The sequence below is a fragment of the Thamnophis elegans genome, chromosome Z (genome assembly GCF_009769535.1).
Source record: "Thamnophis elegans isolate rThaEle1 chromosome Z, rThaEle1.pri, whole genome shotgun sequence".
In the NCBI taxonomy this organism is placed as follows: Eukaryota; Metazoa; Chordata; class Lepidosauria; order Squamata; family Colubridae; genus Thamnophis; species Thamnophis elegans.
The window spans coordinates 113,536,457-113,556,078 of record NC_045558.1 but is presented as its reverse complement, the minus strand read 5'-3'; the positions used below and the strand labels follow the sequence as shown (position 1 = coordinate 113,556,078).

The window sequence follows — 19,622 nt, the reverse complement described above, 5'->3', positions numbered from 1 at the left end:
ACTGTGCCGCTCAAACACTATACTTTTCCGCTCACCCTGAAAAAAAATTAGAGGGAACATTGACAGGGACCTAACAGAGGCAGAAGATATTAAGAAGAGGTGGCAAAATTACATGGAAGAACTATACAAGAACAAGCTTAATGTCCCTGATAGCCACAATGGGGTGGTCACTGACCTAGAGCCAGACATCCTGGAATTTGAAGTCAAATGGGCATTAGGCTTGGGCTAAGCCAATAAAGCTAGTGGAGATGGCAGTATCCCAGATGAGCTATTCAAAATCTTAAAAGAGGATGCAGCAAAAATGCTACACTCAATTTACCAGCAAATTTGGAAAACACAACAGTGGATTGGACAAAGGATTGGAAAAGGACAGTTAACATTCCAATTCCAAAGAAGGCCAATACCAATGAATGTTCAAACTACTGTACCATTGCACTCATTTCACGTACTATTAAAGTTATGCTCAAAATCCTACAAGCTAGGCTCCAGCAGTATGTGGATCAAGAACTACCAGAAGTACAGGCAGTACACTGGATCATAGAGAAATCTAGGAGTTCCAGAAAAGCATCTACTTCTACTTCATTGAAAGCATTTCATTGTGTGTATCCCAACAAATTGTGGCAAGTTCTTAAAGAGATGGGAGTACCAGACATCTTATTTGTCTCTTGAGAAACCTATACGCGGGTCAAAAAGCAACAGTGAGAACTGGACACTGAACCACTGATAGCGATAGTGACAGATTTTATTTTCCTGGGCTCCAAGATCACCACAGATGGGAACTACGGCCAAGAAATTAAAAGACGGTTGCTCCTGTGGAGGAAAGGTATGGCAAATCTAGACAGCATACTAAAAAGCAGAGACATCACCCTGCCAACAAAAGTATGTATAGCTAAGGCTATGTTTTTCCCAGTTGCAATATATGGCTGTGAAATTTGGACCAAAGGCTGAGCACCAAAGAGGTCCTTGAACTATGGTACTGGAGAAGATTCCTGCGAGTCCCTTGCACTGCAAGGCAATTAAACTAGTCAGTCCTAGAGGAAATCAACATTGATTGTTCTTTAGAAGGCTAGATCCTGAAGATGAAACTCAAATACTTTGGCCACCTAATGAGAAGGAAGCACTCACTGGAGAAGAGCCTAATGATGGGAAAGATTGAGGGCAAAAGAAGACGGGGACAACAGAGAATGAGGTGGCTGGCTGGAATCACCAAAGCAGTAAGTGTGAGCTTAAATGTTAAGCTCTGGGACAGAGGGCATGGTAGAGATCAGGAAGGCCTGGAGGAATGTTATCTATGGGGTTGCAATGAGTCAGACCCAACTAACAACAGCAACAACAACAACAACAACAACAACAACAACAACAACAGGGATAATATGACTATCTTCTAGTATTTGATGGATTACCATTGTGAAGAAGAAATCAACTTATTATGCAAAGCACCTGAAGGCAGAACAAGAAGTTATGGGTAGAAGTTCATTAAAGAGAAATTCAAACTTGGAGAAATTTCCTGACTTTTAAAAAAATTAATCAGTGCAATGGCTTACCTCTAGAATTCTTTTGATATCCAGATCATATCAAATCTTGAAAACAAAATATCTTTCTCATAAAATATATACTCTCTCCCACAGCTTTTTTTGACTGAAAATGTATCAAATTCTCAATCTAATAAAAAGAATTGGAAGTTTATTCTGATTATGTTTAATTTCTTTCTCTGAAGATCCATCTAGCTAGGGGCTATTATATCATTCTAATCCCCAGTATAAACTAATTTTGATATGAAAAATAAAGTTGGTCCATTAAATGGTGAAAAAAATCCTTTTTGTCATGTGGCACATAAAGCCCAACAATATTAGATTTAACCACTCTGGTCATAATTCCACAACCACATATTGACCTGCTCATCAGACAAAAACAAACTTTGATGCAACTGTGGTTTTATATATTTTATTTTGTTTAGTTTTTTTTAATGGTACATTAGCCACAATGATATTCCAATTTACAAATTTGCGATCCAGATTTATTCAAAGAGATTGTTGTGGCCCTCATCTCCATAGCTTGATCCAATTCAGTATACTGAGATTCTAGTTGAGATTTATATTCCTTTTGTTTTAATTTTATTACAAATCAATCTAGTTCTGATTCATATATGGCACTCACATCCTAGATGTTGAAGAGTACTGGGCCTAAAACAGAACTTTGAGATACCCCACTGAATATTGTCCTCCATGTAGGTGTAGCTCCACTGAGTGTGGTTCATCATCTAGTTGCAAATCCATCTGATCATGATACCTTTCATCACAGATTGTTCTATCTTATCAAGATGTAAGCTGTGATCTACTTTGTCAGATATTATGTCTAAGTGAACTGTGCTTTCATTGTCCTTATTTGTTGTGGACTAACCCATCCTGGATTCCTTTAATTGTCTTCTTTCTTTTATCCCTTATTGTACATAAAGTATTTTACTTTATGCACAAATGAAGACAAAGTAAAATTCTTTAAACATTTCACAGATCAGTAAGTTCTCTTCTCTTATTAAAATGGGGTCAGTGGGCAAGTGGAATAAAATTACCATCTCTATTTTTTATACAACATCAATTGGGGGGATTAAACCCTTAAGTGAAAAAATGAAACTGAAGTGAAACTTCTTACAAGAAGTAGGAATTGGAAACAGAAAGACATGTTTGTTAGTGGTTCATATCTACAATGAAGATATAACTTTAACTTAGATAAGAAAAATGTGGCTTTAAATGTGGAAAAAGTAAATTTCAAATGGTGTTGTGTTTTAATGATAAACATATTAGGAATAAGGTTTACAAAATGTTATTGAAACTGAATTTGGGAAATAACTATGATAAAGGTTATATGATTCAATGGATATTTTTTTTTGCTATAATATAATGATTGAGAAATGGGAAAATATTTGGATTTTTGGACTGAGTTTTATATTGAATTATACGATGAAGGAAAATTTCTATCAGATTAGATATTACTGACACTTATGTTTATGTTAATCAAAATTTACATTCAGGTAATCATTATTGGTTTTAAACTGAACAGAACACATCCATTCTTTATCTTGAAACAGATCTATTTTAAGGGCTTCTTTTTTCCATATCAAGTTTTGTGTATAAATTAAGTTAAATCAAGGTCAGGGTGGTTTTTCTAAATTTCATCAAAATTGATTAATGTACAGAAACCCACCCACCCCTCCAAAAAAACAGTTCACAATAACCAAAAATATTTCATTTAATACCAAAAAAAGCAGTTACTATTGCTTTCTTATTAAGCATTCCTTCTTGTTCATATCAGGTCTCAATATAATGATGTAGCATTTGGGGGAAAATATGCACCCCAGTAAACCAGCACTGGAGGATAAGATAGAGAAGATCTCCACAGCTACCATGTATTTCCCTTTGCTGCTCAGGTAGGTTGGAACAAACGTCAACCAAACACTGCAAAAGACCAACATGCTGAAGGTGATGAACTTGGCCTCATTGAAACTGCTGGGAAGCTTCCTGGCTTGGAAAGCAATGTTAAAGCTGACACTAGCCAGGAAGCCCATGTAACCCAGTACACAGTAAAACATGATCACTGAGCCTTCATTGCATTCCATTATGATTTCTCCCTTCAGTGAATGCAGGTCTGTATCTGGGAAAGGAGGAGAGGTACTCAACCAAACAGAGCAAATAGCCACCTGGATGAAAGAACCTGAAAGGACAATAGAATTGGATAGTCCTTTTCCTACCCATTTCCTCAACCCAGATCCTGGTTTAGTTGCCATAAATGCCAGAATCACAGTCATGGTTTTTGCCAATACAGATGAAAGGGCCACTGAGAAGATAATGGCAAAAGTTATTTGTCGGAAAAGACAAGTCATCTGTTCAGGTCTCCCCATGAAGAGGAAGGAACAGAGGAAACAGAGTAGAAGAGAAATGAGGAGGATACAAGTGAGGCTCCAGTTGTTGGCTTTGACAATTGGAGTCTCTTGATGCATCCAAAATATACCAAGCACAAGGACTGTAATCAAAAAGAAAACAATAGCCACAGTAACAAAGAGAATTCCTAAAGGTTCGTTATAAGAGAGATAGGTCAACACTTTGGGAATACATTTATTTTGGATGTTGTTGGGATATTCATTTTCTGGACATTTCCTGCAGGCATCCATATCTGGAAAAAAGAAAAAAGAAATCCTTCCAATATTAGTTCTATTAGTTCTTAGCCGATCTAGGCCAGCACATGCAGATAGAATAGCTAGAGTACAGTTCATGTTAATACAAGTGATCCATTTTGTGAAGAGAAGATAGCAATTATTGTTTTCAATGAAAAAGCAAACATCAGTCTTATAATGTAAATTTAAACCTCATTCATTATACACATAGGATATTGATTGAAAATCAAATAAAAGTGTTTTCTGTCCCCTCTCTCCATTTGTAAAATGAGGTTATTCATAGACTTTTAAGAGTCTTTAAGAAATTGTTGGAACAAGATATTGGACAGCCAAATTAAAAGTTTTAATGGATCAACTATTTTTGTTAGAATTCATATTTAGTAGGAAACTCTAAATTCTCATATTATTGCAGATGTAAAGAGAGCAATAGTTCACTAAATTATATTTTGTCACATCTTATACATTAGTTTGTCCTTTGCACTAATTTTTTAACTATATCTCCATTCAATGGAAAGTCATAGCTGAACAATGGAAACCACATCTTTTTGTTTTGTTTTGCTCAGAGACTAGTCCTTCAATAGTGGAAGGTTAAATCTATTTCACAGATTACTCAGATCATTTGTTACCTACTGTTGCCTTGGCCTATGAATGAATACCTTCAAATTTCATTTATGCCCTACTGATTACACTGCCATATGTCATCATAAAACAATTGCTACTAAGCTGCCTTCCATTGATGACCTACATACTTCACGAGGCAGAAAAGGCACTGTGAAAATATTTACAAACCTTCACATCCTAGACATAAACTGTCTCAACTACTTCCCTCAAAATTATATTGTAGGGTATTGCATGCCAGAACAACTACACAAGAAAGAAAGAAAGAAAGAAAGAAAGAAAGAAAGAAAGAAAGAAAGAAAGAAAGAAAGAAGGAAGGAAGGAAGGAAGGAAAGAAAGAAAGAAAGAAGAAAGAAAGAAAGAAAGAAAGAAAGAAAGAAAGAAAGAAAGTTTTACTTCCATGCCATCACTCTCCTAAACAATTCCTAATTCCTACAACACTGTCAAACTATCTAGTAAGGCTGTCTTACTATTATTCCTCTCATTTTTTTATTATCTATTTCCTTATCTTCTGATGACTATAACTTTTTTCTTGTATCTTATGATTTATATTTCTTATTTAGTATCCTAGTATGATTTATGTTTATTACTTATTTAGTATCCTATGACTACCACTATGTGTTATATCTTATAATTTATGATGTATGTATTTTATGATGACTATGATCATGATAGATCAGATATTGCTTGTATGTAGACTGAGAGCTTATCCACTGGAGACAAATTCCTTGTGTGTTCAATCACACTTGGCCAATAAAGAATTCTATTTTATTTTTAAATCCTTTGTTTAAAATTTTAACTGCATATATACAGTACATACATGAGAAGGAGATACTGAGGGGGAAACTGACAGAGAAAAGAAGGAATATTATGGAGAGGTCTTTCCCTTGTGTACTTTTGTTTTTGCTGTGATTCAATGGTTGTCTTTGAATAAATAAGAGCTCTGGGATGGATTTTCTGTTTGTAAGAGAAATTTCTCTTTTTGTCCTACCTATTTCATCAGAGATCTGTCCTTCTGAACAGGGTACACAATCATAGCAACAAAATTTCTCTCCTTCCCTCTTCTTTCTGCTGGAGCCTGGATAGCAGTGATCATTGCACACAGAAAGAGGAAGCACCTGAACAATAACAGGTATGAGAGAAGCAGACAATAAAGTACTTACATTAGTAAAACTTTCCAAAACAGTAAACCCACAACCAGGATGAAGAAGCAGAAAAAATGAACATGAGGAAACTTGAGTTAATGAAAGGGAATGGCATTGATTTCTTTGGATGTTCTAGCAGAAGACCTAGAATGGCAGAAAATTATGTTTTCATAGGATCTGAAAGATATTTGGATTACTTTTAATGGATTGATTAGTTTTGTGTTTTTTTCTGAAAATGAGCAAATGCAATCCAGGACCTTTTACAGCCTGAATGTTTAAAACCAGAATGTGGATCTACAGATAGTCCCAGATATACAAACATAATGGGATGCAGAATTTCAGTCATAAGATGCTTCAGTTCAAAGTCAAGATATTGTGTGAGAAATTCAACTTTTGCAACTATTTTACAACAAAAATTCAATATGCAACCATTTTTGCATATTAAGAAAATCTGCCAAATCGGCATTTTTTAATGTTAATTGGCTAAAAATTCTGCAGATCATTATTATGTGACAATGGGACATTGAGCCAGTTGCCATGTCAAAGAAGTATAATCATTTGTGTAACAATTGTTCTGCAAGCAATGTGATCAAACCTTTAACAATGGCTCCAAATAGTGCTTTTACTTTTATTATTAGTTGACAATCTGCAGTTACTATTCACCTGGTTAAAGCTTCTGTGCCATAAAATTTGATTGTCATCAAGAGTTAATTCTCTGCCTGGTGAAGACCAAGGTTCCAGTGTTCCAATCTTCACTCGAGAAAAGGAATTATTGGGGAACGTAATCCAGTTTACAACATCAAAACCCGTAATCAGTTCTTTGTTTTCATCAAATGTAATCATGTCTCCCATACTGTTGTTGAATACGATGCTTTTCAAGAAAGAATGGAACTATGTTTTTTTTTAAGAAGAAAGAAATTAACAGCAAGACTTTGTAATCATAACAACTGCATAAAACTATTTCAAGATGAACTAGCCTGCTTGAAAAATGCAAATTAGGATGTGTCTTCATGTTGTTTGGTAAGAGGTCCACAACTGCTTTGCCATTGCATTCTTTCTAGGACTAAGAGAGAGTGACTGGTCTAAGCTCAGCATTTGGCTTTGTGCCTAAACATTAATAGAATACATATCTTCCAATTCGTAGTCTAGTACATTAACCAAAATGGTTGTCATCCTACATCTTCTATATTTTACAATGTGGAACATGTATGATGACAATCAGTATCTGTCTTTCAGCTCATTAATTGTTGACCATTACTCTCTTTTAACCACTGTTATGTTAGCCCCATTTTTAAAAAATGCTGAACATAATTGTTGATATTTCAAAGCAAAGATTTATGCTATATAAATTATAATGGGTCTTATGAATAGCAGATTTTTCAGGAACATGAGGGAAATTAACTCACAATGATTCACAATTTTGGGCTGCATAGAATTTGAACGGACTGCAGAGCGGATACTCCAATAGTGTTTCTCAAATTCCATGGCAAAGTGGCCAGTCCTCATTGACAAAAATGGATTGCCTCTGAGCAACAGCACATTACTGAATGTGCAGCTCCATTTGCAGAATGAATGGAGAGGCACTGTTATCCATGAAGCCCACTGCTCGGACAAATAAACTTTCATTTGTATGCTTGGACAAATAGACCTTAATGTGTACATATGATAGTGCCCGCCACTTGTGCAAGTGGAGCTGCACATCTGCGACTCACACAGAACCATTTTTTCCCAGGCATCCCCCCAATAAACAAAGCTGTAAAGTTTGGGGACCACTAAACATAATAAAAAATTAATCTCAACATATTGTTCTTTACCACTTCAACAGGTTCACTTCATAGTTTGGCACATTTTCTATGATTTCTAGATTCCAAAATGACATGTAAAACTATGGGTCTTAGGGAAAAAACAATGCTCATCCCTGTATAAAGGCTGTGGGTCTAGTAAATTCTCTAGAATAGAAAAACTCTCCATCCTTAACCAAAGTTAATTTAAATGAGTAGTTACATTTTTCCTATTTAAGAAAGAAATATCCCTACCAAACAACTACTAATATAAGAGCTTTTATTTTCAAAAGGAGAAGTGTTTTTTATTCAACAGTGCTGTGTAACATTATTCCCACGAGGTTTATGTGTAAAGACCAATATATGATGATACAATTAAACAAATAAATTTTATGTATTAGAAATGAAATAAAATACCTGCCATGGTTTAAAATCCTGATATATTACTTGTTCTGTTCGTGTAACATTTCTACATTTGGATCTGGACTTGAGTAAGACATCCAAAGAATGTGCCATAACATGGACTGCATTGTAAATGTTGTAACTGTGTCCGTTCATGCTCATTTCAAATAATATACTCGGCAGACTCTCTAACTTCTCATCCCCAGTGCACAATACCTTGTTATCTTCATTTATACTGGAAATGTGTAATGGGCAGTCAAATGCCTGCTCCCAAAAATTCTGAATGAAATTGTCTTCTTTTGCCCAATATGGTCTTACACTCTTAAGAAATTCTTGGAATCCAGGGGGATCTTTTGAATGAACTGTGAATGATAGGGCACCATAGAGACTCTGTATATCCCAAACTCTCTGAACAGACAATGATTCAAAATTCCAATGGGAAGTTACAATCCACACTTTACCCAAAGGCTGCAGTGAAGTCCAAGATGCTACAAGGATGATCATTCTCAGATTTTGCATGGCTGGAGTTAGGGCATAGATTAAACACACTTTGACTTTATCATCCATAAAGAGTTGCTCATATCTTAACTCTATTGTAATTAACTGTATATATTCATCTATATATGCCTTTGGGGGTGTTCTAAGTATAAAAGCATAACAAATGCTGTTTTGGGAAAGCAACGGTTCAATTTTCTGCAAAAACATATCCCCATAGTCATCATCCACAGTCAAGATACCAATCCATATCCATCCAAAATGCTGAAGTAATTGAATAATCCCAGTGTATTGATGCATTTCATTTGGAACCATCTGGTACAAGGATGGAAATAGATTTTTCTCATCTTGTACTAAAGAAAATGTTCCATAGGCAAGCTGAAAGTCAATATATAGAAAATAATCAGAACCATTATATTGTCATATGAAATGGGATTCATGTTCAACATGGGTAAGGCAGAAAGTCAGCACTGACATGTAGGTGGAAATTATACAGCCAGTGCATATGCCTGCAATATTATATCTATTTAAAGTATTGTCTACTGTCTGAGTTCATTTTAACTAAATGTGAAAACACTTAAAACATAGCACAAAATTGAAAGCAAGGCATTTATTACCGTATATACTCGAGTATAAGCCGAGTTTTTCAGCCCACTTTTTGGGCTGAAAAAAGCCGCCTCAGCTTATACTCGAGTCTACAACTGGATCCGGCAGTGCTGTTGCCTGTTGGAGGAGGAGGAGGCGAACCAGCCTGCAACCGCCAGCCACCGCCAGCCCCCCCGCTCTTCCCGCCCCCTTCCAAGCCGCACTGTCCAGCGGACGCAGCAGAAGCAGCCCCGGGGCTCCGCTGCCGCTCCCTGCATTTTCTGGACGGGGTCTCGCAGGAAGGAATCCCCTCTCCAAGGGATCCCCATCCAGAAAATGCGGGGAGCGGCAGCGGAGCCCTGGGGCTGCTTCTGCTCCGTCCGCTCCTCTCTGCTCTCCTGTCGCCAGCTGGTGGGGCTGACCCTGATCCATAAACACTGCCGAATTCAGCCTCGGATCTTTGTCGGGACCTCTTTCTGGTCCGCCTCTGAAGTCCATATTCTCCATAGTCTCTCGAACTGCTCCCCCCCACCTCCAGTTTCTTCCTAGTTTGATCCCACGCGCCGCTGACCTAGGAACCACATACCTCCCAGCAGTTTTTTCAGGCTGCTCCCAGATAGGAAGGGAGGGGGATTGTAAACCCCTTCCACACCCTGGCTCCTCCTCTTCCAGAGTTCAGGCTCTCTTTCTTTCTTTCTTTGAAAGAGAAGCCCAAATTAGCCAAAGGGGGGAAAGCGAGCGAGCGAGCGAAGCAGTGGGAGGGGGCAAGGTCCCTGTGAAGCCCTGCGGCCAAGGAGCGCTGCCTGCTTTTTAAGAAAACCTGGAAGGGGAAGAGGGCGGGTTTTTTTCCCCTCCCTTTTTCTTTTCGTTCCCGTGGCTCAGCCTCTCCTTTCCTTGGGGCCGTCACGTTTACTGTTTGCAGTTCCTTTCTTCGTATAAAAACCCCTCTGGCTCCAACGGGACCTCTTCCAAGAATACCGGGCGCAAAACTGCGCTCAGTTTCTGAAAGGTGGCCACGATCCCCAGTGGAACGGCGTTATTCCCCTCAGTTGTGAGGGCAATGCTGCTTGCGACTTTCCCCTAAATGTTGGAGAAAACTTTTCGCCGCTGTCCTCCTCGGCTCATTTGGGAAGGACGATTGTAACAGGTCGAGATTTCCTTTCAAAACAAAACAAAACCAACCCCTCCCCCGGTCCCAATGTTTCAAACAACCCCCTTTCCTGCTGGGAAGAGCCCAGCCAACCCCCCGTCCCTTCCCATTTGAAAGGGAAGCTCGTATAACCTTCTAGAGAAAGTGGCAAATGCCCTCCGTGACTTCCTTGGTTTCTCTCCGGGCTCTGCTCTTCGGCATTGCCCTTGGGGAAAACTGCCGTGGTTTGTTTCTGTGAATATATTAACAGGCGCGCGGAAAGCAACTAAGCCAAGAAGCGTACATAGTCCAGCCAAGCGAGTCTAGTTTCCTGGGGTCCCTTGCTCACTCGCTTTCCCCCCTTTGGCTAATTTGGGCTTCTCTTTCAAAGAAAGAAAAAAAGAAAGAAAGAAAGAAAGAAAGAGAGCCTGAACTCTGGAAGAGGAGGAGCCAGGGTGTAGAAGGGGTTTACAATCCCCCTCCCTTCCCATCTGGGAGCAGCCTGAAAAACTTCTGGGCATCCCCTCCGCCCGTCCCTGCCAGCCCAGCCAGGCTGCGATCGGCGGCTGTCCCTGCTACAATCCACGCCGCCTGCCGCATCAGCAGAATCTACCGTAATTCAAGAAATCTTAATCTTGACAGCATTGTTGGGATCTGCGGTGAAGAAATTACTTTAATCAGTGAGGTAAAGTCCTTTCTTCCCCCCCCCCCCCTGCAGCTCTGATGCAGGCGTAAGAAAAGTCCTCTCTTTCCCCCTCATCAGAGCTCGGGCGAGCGAAAGAAAGAACTTTACCTCACTGATTAAAGTAATTTCTTCACCGCAGATCCCAACAACGCTGTCAAAATTAAGATCTCTTGAATTACGTACAGTAGATTCCGCTGATGTGGCAGGCGGCGTGGATTGTAGCAGGGACGGCCGCCGATCGTAGCCCAATTGCGCCAGGGGGTTCCACTGGTTGGAAGAAAGTCCTCCGCACCACACCTGCGCCCCAAACAGAGCTGGGTCCAATCAGCCTTTTTTTCCCTTTTTATGCCCTGTCTCAGACGTGCGGGCGCGCATGCTGTGAACTTGCCCACTTAGACGTCGAGGTTGCCGCGTGCTTAGCTGTGGCCACTCTTGTATTTTCCCCTTCCTCTTACGTGCCCCCCTTGGTGCAGCGGGCTAACGCCAGTGAAAGGAGTGGGGTGGACACAACTGGTAAATTATAAACCACAGATTTTAATCCTATTTAATTTTTAATGGTATCAAATTTAGCTATAAAGTGGCTTTACCTACTTTTTTTCCCTGGGCCTGCTAAATTCTAGTCCCTGGTGATACAATGAGTTAAATGCATTCTGGCCTGGATTTCCTATTGTGCAATTTGTGTCATGGACTTAATCATTTTAAATTCCATAAAATGCCAGTACAAATTCTTTCTGCCAAGAGATCAGAAAAAACAATGCTCGAATCTTCTGATATTTAAATGATTTATAATGTTGTTTAGATATATAATTTGGATTACATTTGAAAGCTATGCATTGATTAAATACTATGGAATACAATCCTGTGGCAGTTCTTCTTTCTTTTTTGGTTTTAGAAAAGGATAATTCCCTTTTTAGCCAGGCTTTTTGAATTAAATTAACACCAGTTTTTAAGTAGATTTCAATTTTAAAAAAATCTGTTAACTGCTTTGAATACCTTGATGGGGTACAAAACTTAAATAATAAAAAAATTGTACATTCATTTTGAAAAATAAATGCAATACTTGATTAATTTCATATCTTTATTTATCTTACAGAGCTAGTTTACTATTTTTTCTTTGAAATAAATATTCAAAAACATTATTGGTATCTATTTTTATTTTTGAAATTTACCGGTAGCTGCTGCATTTCCCACCCTAGGCTTATACTCGAGTCAATAACTTTTCCAGCTTTTGGGGGTAAAATTAGGTGCCTCGGCTTATATTCGGGTCGGCTTATACTCGAGTATATACGTATATGCAAAGGTCTTCTTGTTTAACTATCTGAAGGGAATCAAGTATCATGTAGGAGAGAAAGAGTGTTTTCTGTAGTGCCCCAACCACTTTGAAATTCAATGCCAACAGGAATTTGCTAATCTTCTTTATCTGGGGGAATCTTAATTTCTAAATAATTATTCATCTCTATATATTATTTCTATTTATATTAATTTAATCTACAATACAGTGTTCTCCTAGATTTTCCACACTGAAAGTCAACTCTGGAAAGTGTCCTAAAGGTGCTTTATGAATGAAAGGAAATTTAAAAATTGGGATTTCTAGGGCTCCATCTCAAGGATCTACCTGTGGAGTCTTGTAGTTGGCGAGGACTGTGGCCATGTTGAAAGAGGTCTCTGTCAAACGTCCTCCAATAGCAGCAATAAATATTTTCTTTAAATCACAGGTAAAGTTGGGAACAAACTTCTGCTGTGTAGAAAGTAAGCTCAGGGTTGCTTTATAGGTAATCCTTGCAGGAAAATAGTTGTTCACAATGTGGAAACCCAATGTGATGTTTGGTAAGAGCTCAGGGTTCCCATTGATCTCCTTGACAGCAAACACCAAAGCAAGGATTTGCTGATACATCTTTGGCAAAGAACTACAACAAAAACTATCAATATAACTAACAATTGAAAATGTTGCAAAAATCTAAATATAATGGGGGCTTTGGCCTATCTGATTGAGAGCTTTATCAAGTTGCTGTATTAACATCAGTGAGAGAATGGATTACTCTTAGACATAGAAGGTTACTGTTTTTAGACGATCACAATCTCCAATTAGGATGGCATGTCTTTTTATGGTATGACAAAAATAAAACTCATTGATATTTTCAAAGACATTACCGTATTTTTCGGAGTATAAAATGCACCTTTTCCCCTCAAAAAATAGGCTGAAAATCTGGGTGTGTCTTATACATCAAATACAGTATTTTTTTGCCTCTTGAAACCCTGCCCCTTCATCACAATGGCCATGCATCCTTTTATGGAGGCTTTCAGAGAGCTCCTGGAGGCTGGGGAGGGCAGAAATGAGCAAAACAAATGGGTGGTTTTTTGCTTGTTTTTGCCCCCCCCTCACCCTCCCAGGAGCACTCTGCAAGCTCCCCCAAGGCTATTCATGCCTCTTTTTTGGGGGGGGAAATGGGCCTGTTTTTGTGAAAAACGGGCCGTTTTTGGGAGGTTTGCAGAGTGCAAAAACTTTTTTTCCTTTTGGAAAGTCTTAGATGCTGCAGATTGTCAGCTATTTCCTTCTCCAGCGCATGGATAAATATACCTGGAAACATCTACCTACCTACCTACTCACTCTCACTCTCTCTCCCTACCTACCTACTGTTTCTCTCTCTGTCTCTCTCTCCCTCCCTCTATCTACCTACCTACTTCTCTCTCCCTACCTATCTAATGTATTTCTCTATTTATCTCTCTATCTCTCTCTATTTCTCTCTCTATCTATCTATCTATCTATCTATCTATCTATCTATCTATCTATCTCCCTTTATCAACTACCTACCTACCTAACTACCCTCTCTATCTCTTCCTACCTATCTATTGTATTTCTCTCTCTTTTTTTCCCTCTCTATGTCTCTATCTACCTACCTACTTTTTTAAAATTTACCTCTTCAAAACCTTGGTGCGTCTTATACTCCGGTGCATCTTATACTCCCAAAAATATGGTATATAAGAAATGCTCCACTTTTAGTATGGGAAAAGGTGAAAGCAAAAATATATATGACAATTCCAGTTTGGTGCTCAACATTGGAAGCATTTAACCATCCAATGTAGGAAATCTGGGAAAAATGTTTACATATAAAGATATCCTAAATGTGGAAGGAGAACTTAGAACCAAACAAGAGTTACAGAATCAAGGTGTGGACCTATCATGGCCACATATGCAAATACATTTGAGATATGAGAAAGATATTAAGAAGTATGGTTTCTGCAAAGAGCTTACAATGTTTGATCAAATAATCTTAGGAGTAGATGAAAAGTGAATAAACAAAATGTATAATTTTATGCAAAGCTTAAAAATGGAAGATGAACAGGTAAAAGAGACAATGGTAGTATGGGTAAAAAATTGGATACACTATAGAATTAGATAAATGGCAAAATCTTTGGAAAAGAAATTGTAAGTTGACAATGGCAATTACATATAAGGAAAATCTATATAAAATGCTTTATAGGTGGCAACTATCAAAGCCAGATTAGCAAAGATGTTTAAAAACATGTTTGCCACATGTTGGAAGTATAACCAGTCACCGGGTAAGTATGTGGTGGACATTTTCATTGCAAAAGCAAAGAAATATTGAACAAAAAGACATACATGGTTAGAAAAAAAATGTTAAAAACACATAGATTATAAAACAGAAATATTTTTGTTAGGCATAATACCAGAATTATGATAAAGAGAATCTATACCTAATATTACATGTTTTGACAGCAGCAAGGATTGTATTTACACTGTACTGGAAAAATGAGGAAACACCTACAGAAGAAGACATAATTTTAAAAAATCTAGATAGTGCAGAAATGAGTAGATTGACACTAAAAAGAAAAGAAAAGGAAGATGCACAGTATTTTTGAACATGGGATTTGTTTTACAAGTAGTTGGATAGTAGAGATAGAAATTAGGAACCAGAAAAGTATTATTATATATAAATAAGATGATCCAGACAATGCGCTGTTGATTAGATACTTATGAATGTAATGTGAAAATAGGCAAATAAACTGTTAAAAAAAACCTAACAATATGACTAAAGTGTTTCCTTTCCTTTTCTTGTACTTGTGTGCCCAAAGCTATAAAACTGAAGGCCATGAATTTCAAACTCATCCATAAACCAGACCAATAATTAACTGAGAAACAGTCATTTGAAGCTACAGTTGCTGAATAGCTAGGAATGTGCAGTAATAGGTGGAAGAGATGCTGAAACCCTTAAATAACTGAACTTCTCAAAAGAGTTGCTATGCCTTGTCTCACTGCAAGTGTTCAAGGAAAAACTCAATTCAGATCATTGTCTGAATGGACTAGGAGAAAGCAATTCTTGTACATCCTTGAAGTACAACATTTGTACCACTCCAAAGAAAAAGAAAGTTGTTTTTATTTAATCTCCTGCCATAATTTGTCTTTGGAAAGAAACAGTTTTCAGATCATAGACAGGAAATGTGCTTTGAATCCATATCTAATTGTTACAGTTCTGTCTAATATATATTTTGTATATAATACAGTACATGAACACTTAGAGATTCACTGATACCATCTCCATCCTATTTTTGGTAATATCAGACAATCATAGAAAAACTACTTCAAAGAAGTAGTTCAGATTGTAGGAGACTGGACCATAGAATCATAAATTGTGGACATGATTGAATGGATAACACCATCATGTTATCCATTCAAGGGACTCCCACAAAGAAAAGCAAGTTAACCAGGGGTGAAATTCAGCAGGTTCTGACAGGTTCTGGAGAACCAGTAGCGGAAATTTTGAGTAGTTCAGAGAACTGGCAAATACTACCCCTGGCTGGCCCCAGAGTGGAGTGGAATGGGGATTTTGCAGAACCGGTAGTACAAAAATTTGAATTTCTCCACTGAGGTTAACCTATTCCCCAAAGCATCTGAAGGTGGGGCAAGAAGCAATGGATTGGAACTAATCAAGGAGAGAACCAACCTAGAACTAAGGGAAATTTTTGACAGTTAAAACAATTAATCAGTAGAACACTTCAATAAGTTGTAGTAGTGCTTATCTCTTTTTTAATCATTTGTCTGAAATGGTATAGGAGGTCTCCAAAATTCCCTTCAACTCTATTGTTCTGTTATTATTATCATCAAAATTGTTGACAATTGCCACCGAAGGAAATGTAGACTTTCCTGTATATAAAATTTTCCTATGGCTAGCAGATTAAATTCCATGGCATCATTTCTGACTACTCTTACATACATGGCCTCTAAAACATTCACAGTACTGTAATGTTTTCTCCAAACTAATTCTCCCACCACACTGTGAGTTTTCAGCTTGTGTATTATTCCTGTTTGTATCTTACTCTTATTACAGTAATATAGAGTATGACTTTTTTTCTATCTTAGTCCTATTAGAGTAATAAAAGAATATTATATGAGATAGAATAGAAAGGATTCAAATGATGCTTCTCTATACACTATTCAACAAGTTATATTTTGAACATAAGTAGAAGCTCAGCTATTATAAACCTGACATTCTGACAAATTATTATAAACTATTACAAATGGTTTATTAATCACAAACTTAACATCAGTAGAATTATATACATTTGGTGCATTGTGTGAAGGCACATGAAGTTTTCTACTCAATAGCCATGTTTTCTCCTTAGCAGCCAATTTCTGACATTTCAAAAAGAGATAAAAATAATTAACACAAAATTCCCAAGAATATTGTGGGTATGAAAATGTCCAAAGATTTATCACTATAATCCTTCTGCTTAACTCTTCCCCCACCCCAGTTATTTTTCACTTACTAGTTTGAAGAGGAAAAAAGTAGAATTTCTTACATCACTTCATTGATCAAAGTCCGAGAGGGGTCTTCTGTGAAGGAAGGACTGTTATGAAAGAAGAAGGCTTGAGAGACAATTGCCCCAAAAATAACATTTCCTGGCTGAGCAAATTGATGAGCTATAGGAAGAGGGTCATCTAGTATGCTACAATTCATAGCATATGTTTGACACGTAATACAGAACAGGAACACAAGAAGCATCATTGCTATCAACTCCATCCCAATGTGGATCATTTCCATCCTGAAAAAAATAGATATCCCTATACAGAAAAATATCCTATCCCTACCCTATTAAACTACATGGCATTGGTTTTTTCATTATCCTTACATATATGGTCTCTAAGACAGTTGCCAAAATACTACAAAGAAATAGGAGAGCCGAGAAGGGAAAAGAAGAGGAAAAATTACAGAAACTATTAAGAATGAAATAGCAATAAAACAGGTTGGAACATGAAATGAAGATTCAATATATTTTGAAGATAGGTAAAAACACTAATAATAAGCAGACTTTCTAATAATTCAGTTTCATAAGGAACCTATAATTTGGACCATTGGGGAAATAATACGTCATCTCCAACTGTCAATAGTTGTAATCATTCCTGAGAAAAGGGCTCAAAGTGTGAATTGAATTACTGTAATTTGCTTTGACATTTTTTTACACAACAAAAGTGCAATGAGCCTCTTTTTAACTCAAACTTCCTTATAGATATACAAGGCAAACTTCATATACAATAAAGTGTGGCTGTTGTGTTTTTTTAATATGTTGTATTGTCTGTATGTTGGAAACTGTTTGTCCTCCCCCCCCCGCTTTTTTTGAACTATGAGCCACCCTGAGTCCCCCCAGGGAAAAGGGCGGCATACAAATAAGGGGAAAATGAAATGAAATGAAAAATTTATCATAGTTATTAAAACTGAAAAGTATACTAGGTAAAACTAATACACTGGATTTATTTTCATGCATACATTATTTACCCTAAATTGCCCATCAAAATAAAGAAATCTACCCAGCAATGACACTTTCTTCTATCATAACATATTTGTAATTTCATTCTATGTTTTAATATTGTTATTTTTAAATGACATACAATTCATATTTGTCATAACATCTTAGTATAGATGCCTCACGATTCTGTTTTAAGCCCAGTACTTTTCAACAATTTCATAAATGATCTAGAAGAGGGGATAGAAGGGAAAGTTATCAAATCTATACAAAATACCAAGATAGGAGGGATAGTAATATTTTACATGATTGATTCAGAAAGACATTGATAGATTTGAACACTGGGCCCTATCTAACTAAATGCAACTCAGTAGTGACAAAAGTAAGGTCATACACTTACCAAGGGAAACCAAATACACAAGGTAGCAGCAGATAACTACAGACTTTGATAGCAGCAACTATGGGAGAAATGTAGGTATTTTAATAGACCACTAATTAATTTCAAAATTGTTTCTTTATCTTTAATCTAAATTTAAAATGGTTATACAATCCTCAAAAAAATATACCACTAAATCTAGGTATTTTGTTCTTCTGAGGAGTATACAGAAACACTTTAATTATTTCCCCTTACATTTTTGATTTGTTTCAATTCAGATAATTCTTGTAGCATAAAGGTTTTAAACTCTTAAATAGGATGTTCTGGGATTCCTCAAATTGTCAAGCATAACTTTTTATCTAAGCTTAAATGAGACCCCATTTCACAATCCTCTTTGAAGTTCCAAATATCTACCATTCTTTTTATTATTCCTTATATTATACTCAAAGTCTATCCAATTGTTGACTTGCTTGACATCAGAAATCACCTTATTCATTTTTAAGTCCAGAATTTTCTCCCATGCTTTCAATCATAAACCCATATTTTTATGGGCAAACTATTGATGAGAGTCTAAATGTCCACACTGAATAATCCCTCCATATAGGTGAAGCTCCATTGAGTGTAGTTCATCATCTAATTGCAGATCCATCTGATTGTGATACCTTTCATCACACATTGTTCTATCTTACCAAGATGTAAGCTGTGATCTACTTTGTCAAGTCCCACTGAAGTCTAGGTGAACTGTGTTATCCATTAATTTAGTCACTATGTCAAAAAAGACAATAAGGTTTCATTGTCCTTATCTGGTTTTGACTAACCCATCCTGTCTTCCTTTAATTGTCTTCTTTGTTTTATCCCTTATTGTACATAAAGCATATTATTTGTTTATACAAAGGAAGACAAAGTAAACTACTTTAAACATTTCACAGATCAGTAATCCCTCTTTTCTTATTAAAATGTGGCCACTGACCAAGTGAAATAAAACAACCTCTTGTATTTCTTATAGAATATCAACTAGGGGGATTTTTTGGACTGAATTTTATATTGAAATATAATCAGAAAGAAAATTTCTCTAAGATTAGGAATTATTGGCACTTAATCCTAACCCTAATCCTAACCCACTAAAAATTGTCAAAGATGTATAAAGGACTTAAAAAAGAAGAGGGAGTCAAACTATTCTCCAGGGCACCTGAGTATAGAACTAGTAGCAATGGGTGGAAATGAATCAAGGAGAGAAGCAATTAAGAACTGAGGAGAAATTTCCTGACAGTTAGAACAATTAATCAGTGGAACAGCTTGCCTCCAGAAGTTGTGAATGCACCAACACTAGAAGTCTTTAAGAAGACATTGGATAGCCATTTGTCTGAAATGGTATAGGGTTTCCTGCCTAGGCAGTGGGTTGGAGTATAAGTCCCTTCCAACCCTGCTATTGTATTGCAAATATATACTGGAAATGTAATTGCAAAGGAGATATTT

The 19,622-nt window shown here is 37.0% G+C and overlaps 1 protein-coding gene across 1 annotated transcript; it reads right to left on the bottom strand.

Annotated features, from left to right (window-relative positions):
- Positions 1 to 3,268: 3,268 nt before the first annotated feature.
- Positions 3,269 to 12,902, bottom strand: LOC116521525 (vomeronasal type-2 receptor 26-like). Its single transcript, XM_032236186.1, has 5 exons — positions 12,624 to 12,902; positions 8,130 to 8,987; positions 6,595 to 6,822; positions 5,778 to 5,904; positions 3,269 to 4,167 (listed from the first exon to the last, which is right to left on the bottom strand). Exons 1-5 carry the CDS (start codon positions 12,900 to 12,902, stop codon positions 3,269 to 3,271), a joined length of 2,391 nt encoding a protein of 796 aa, XP_032092077.1.
- Between the last annotated feature and the right edge of the window lie 6,720 nt (positions 12,903 to 19,622).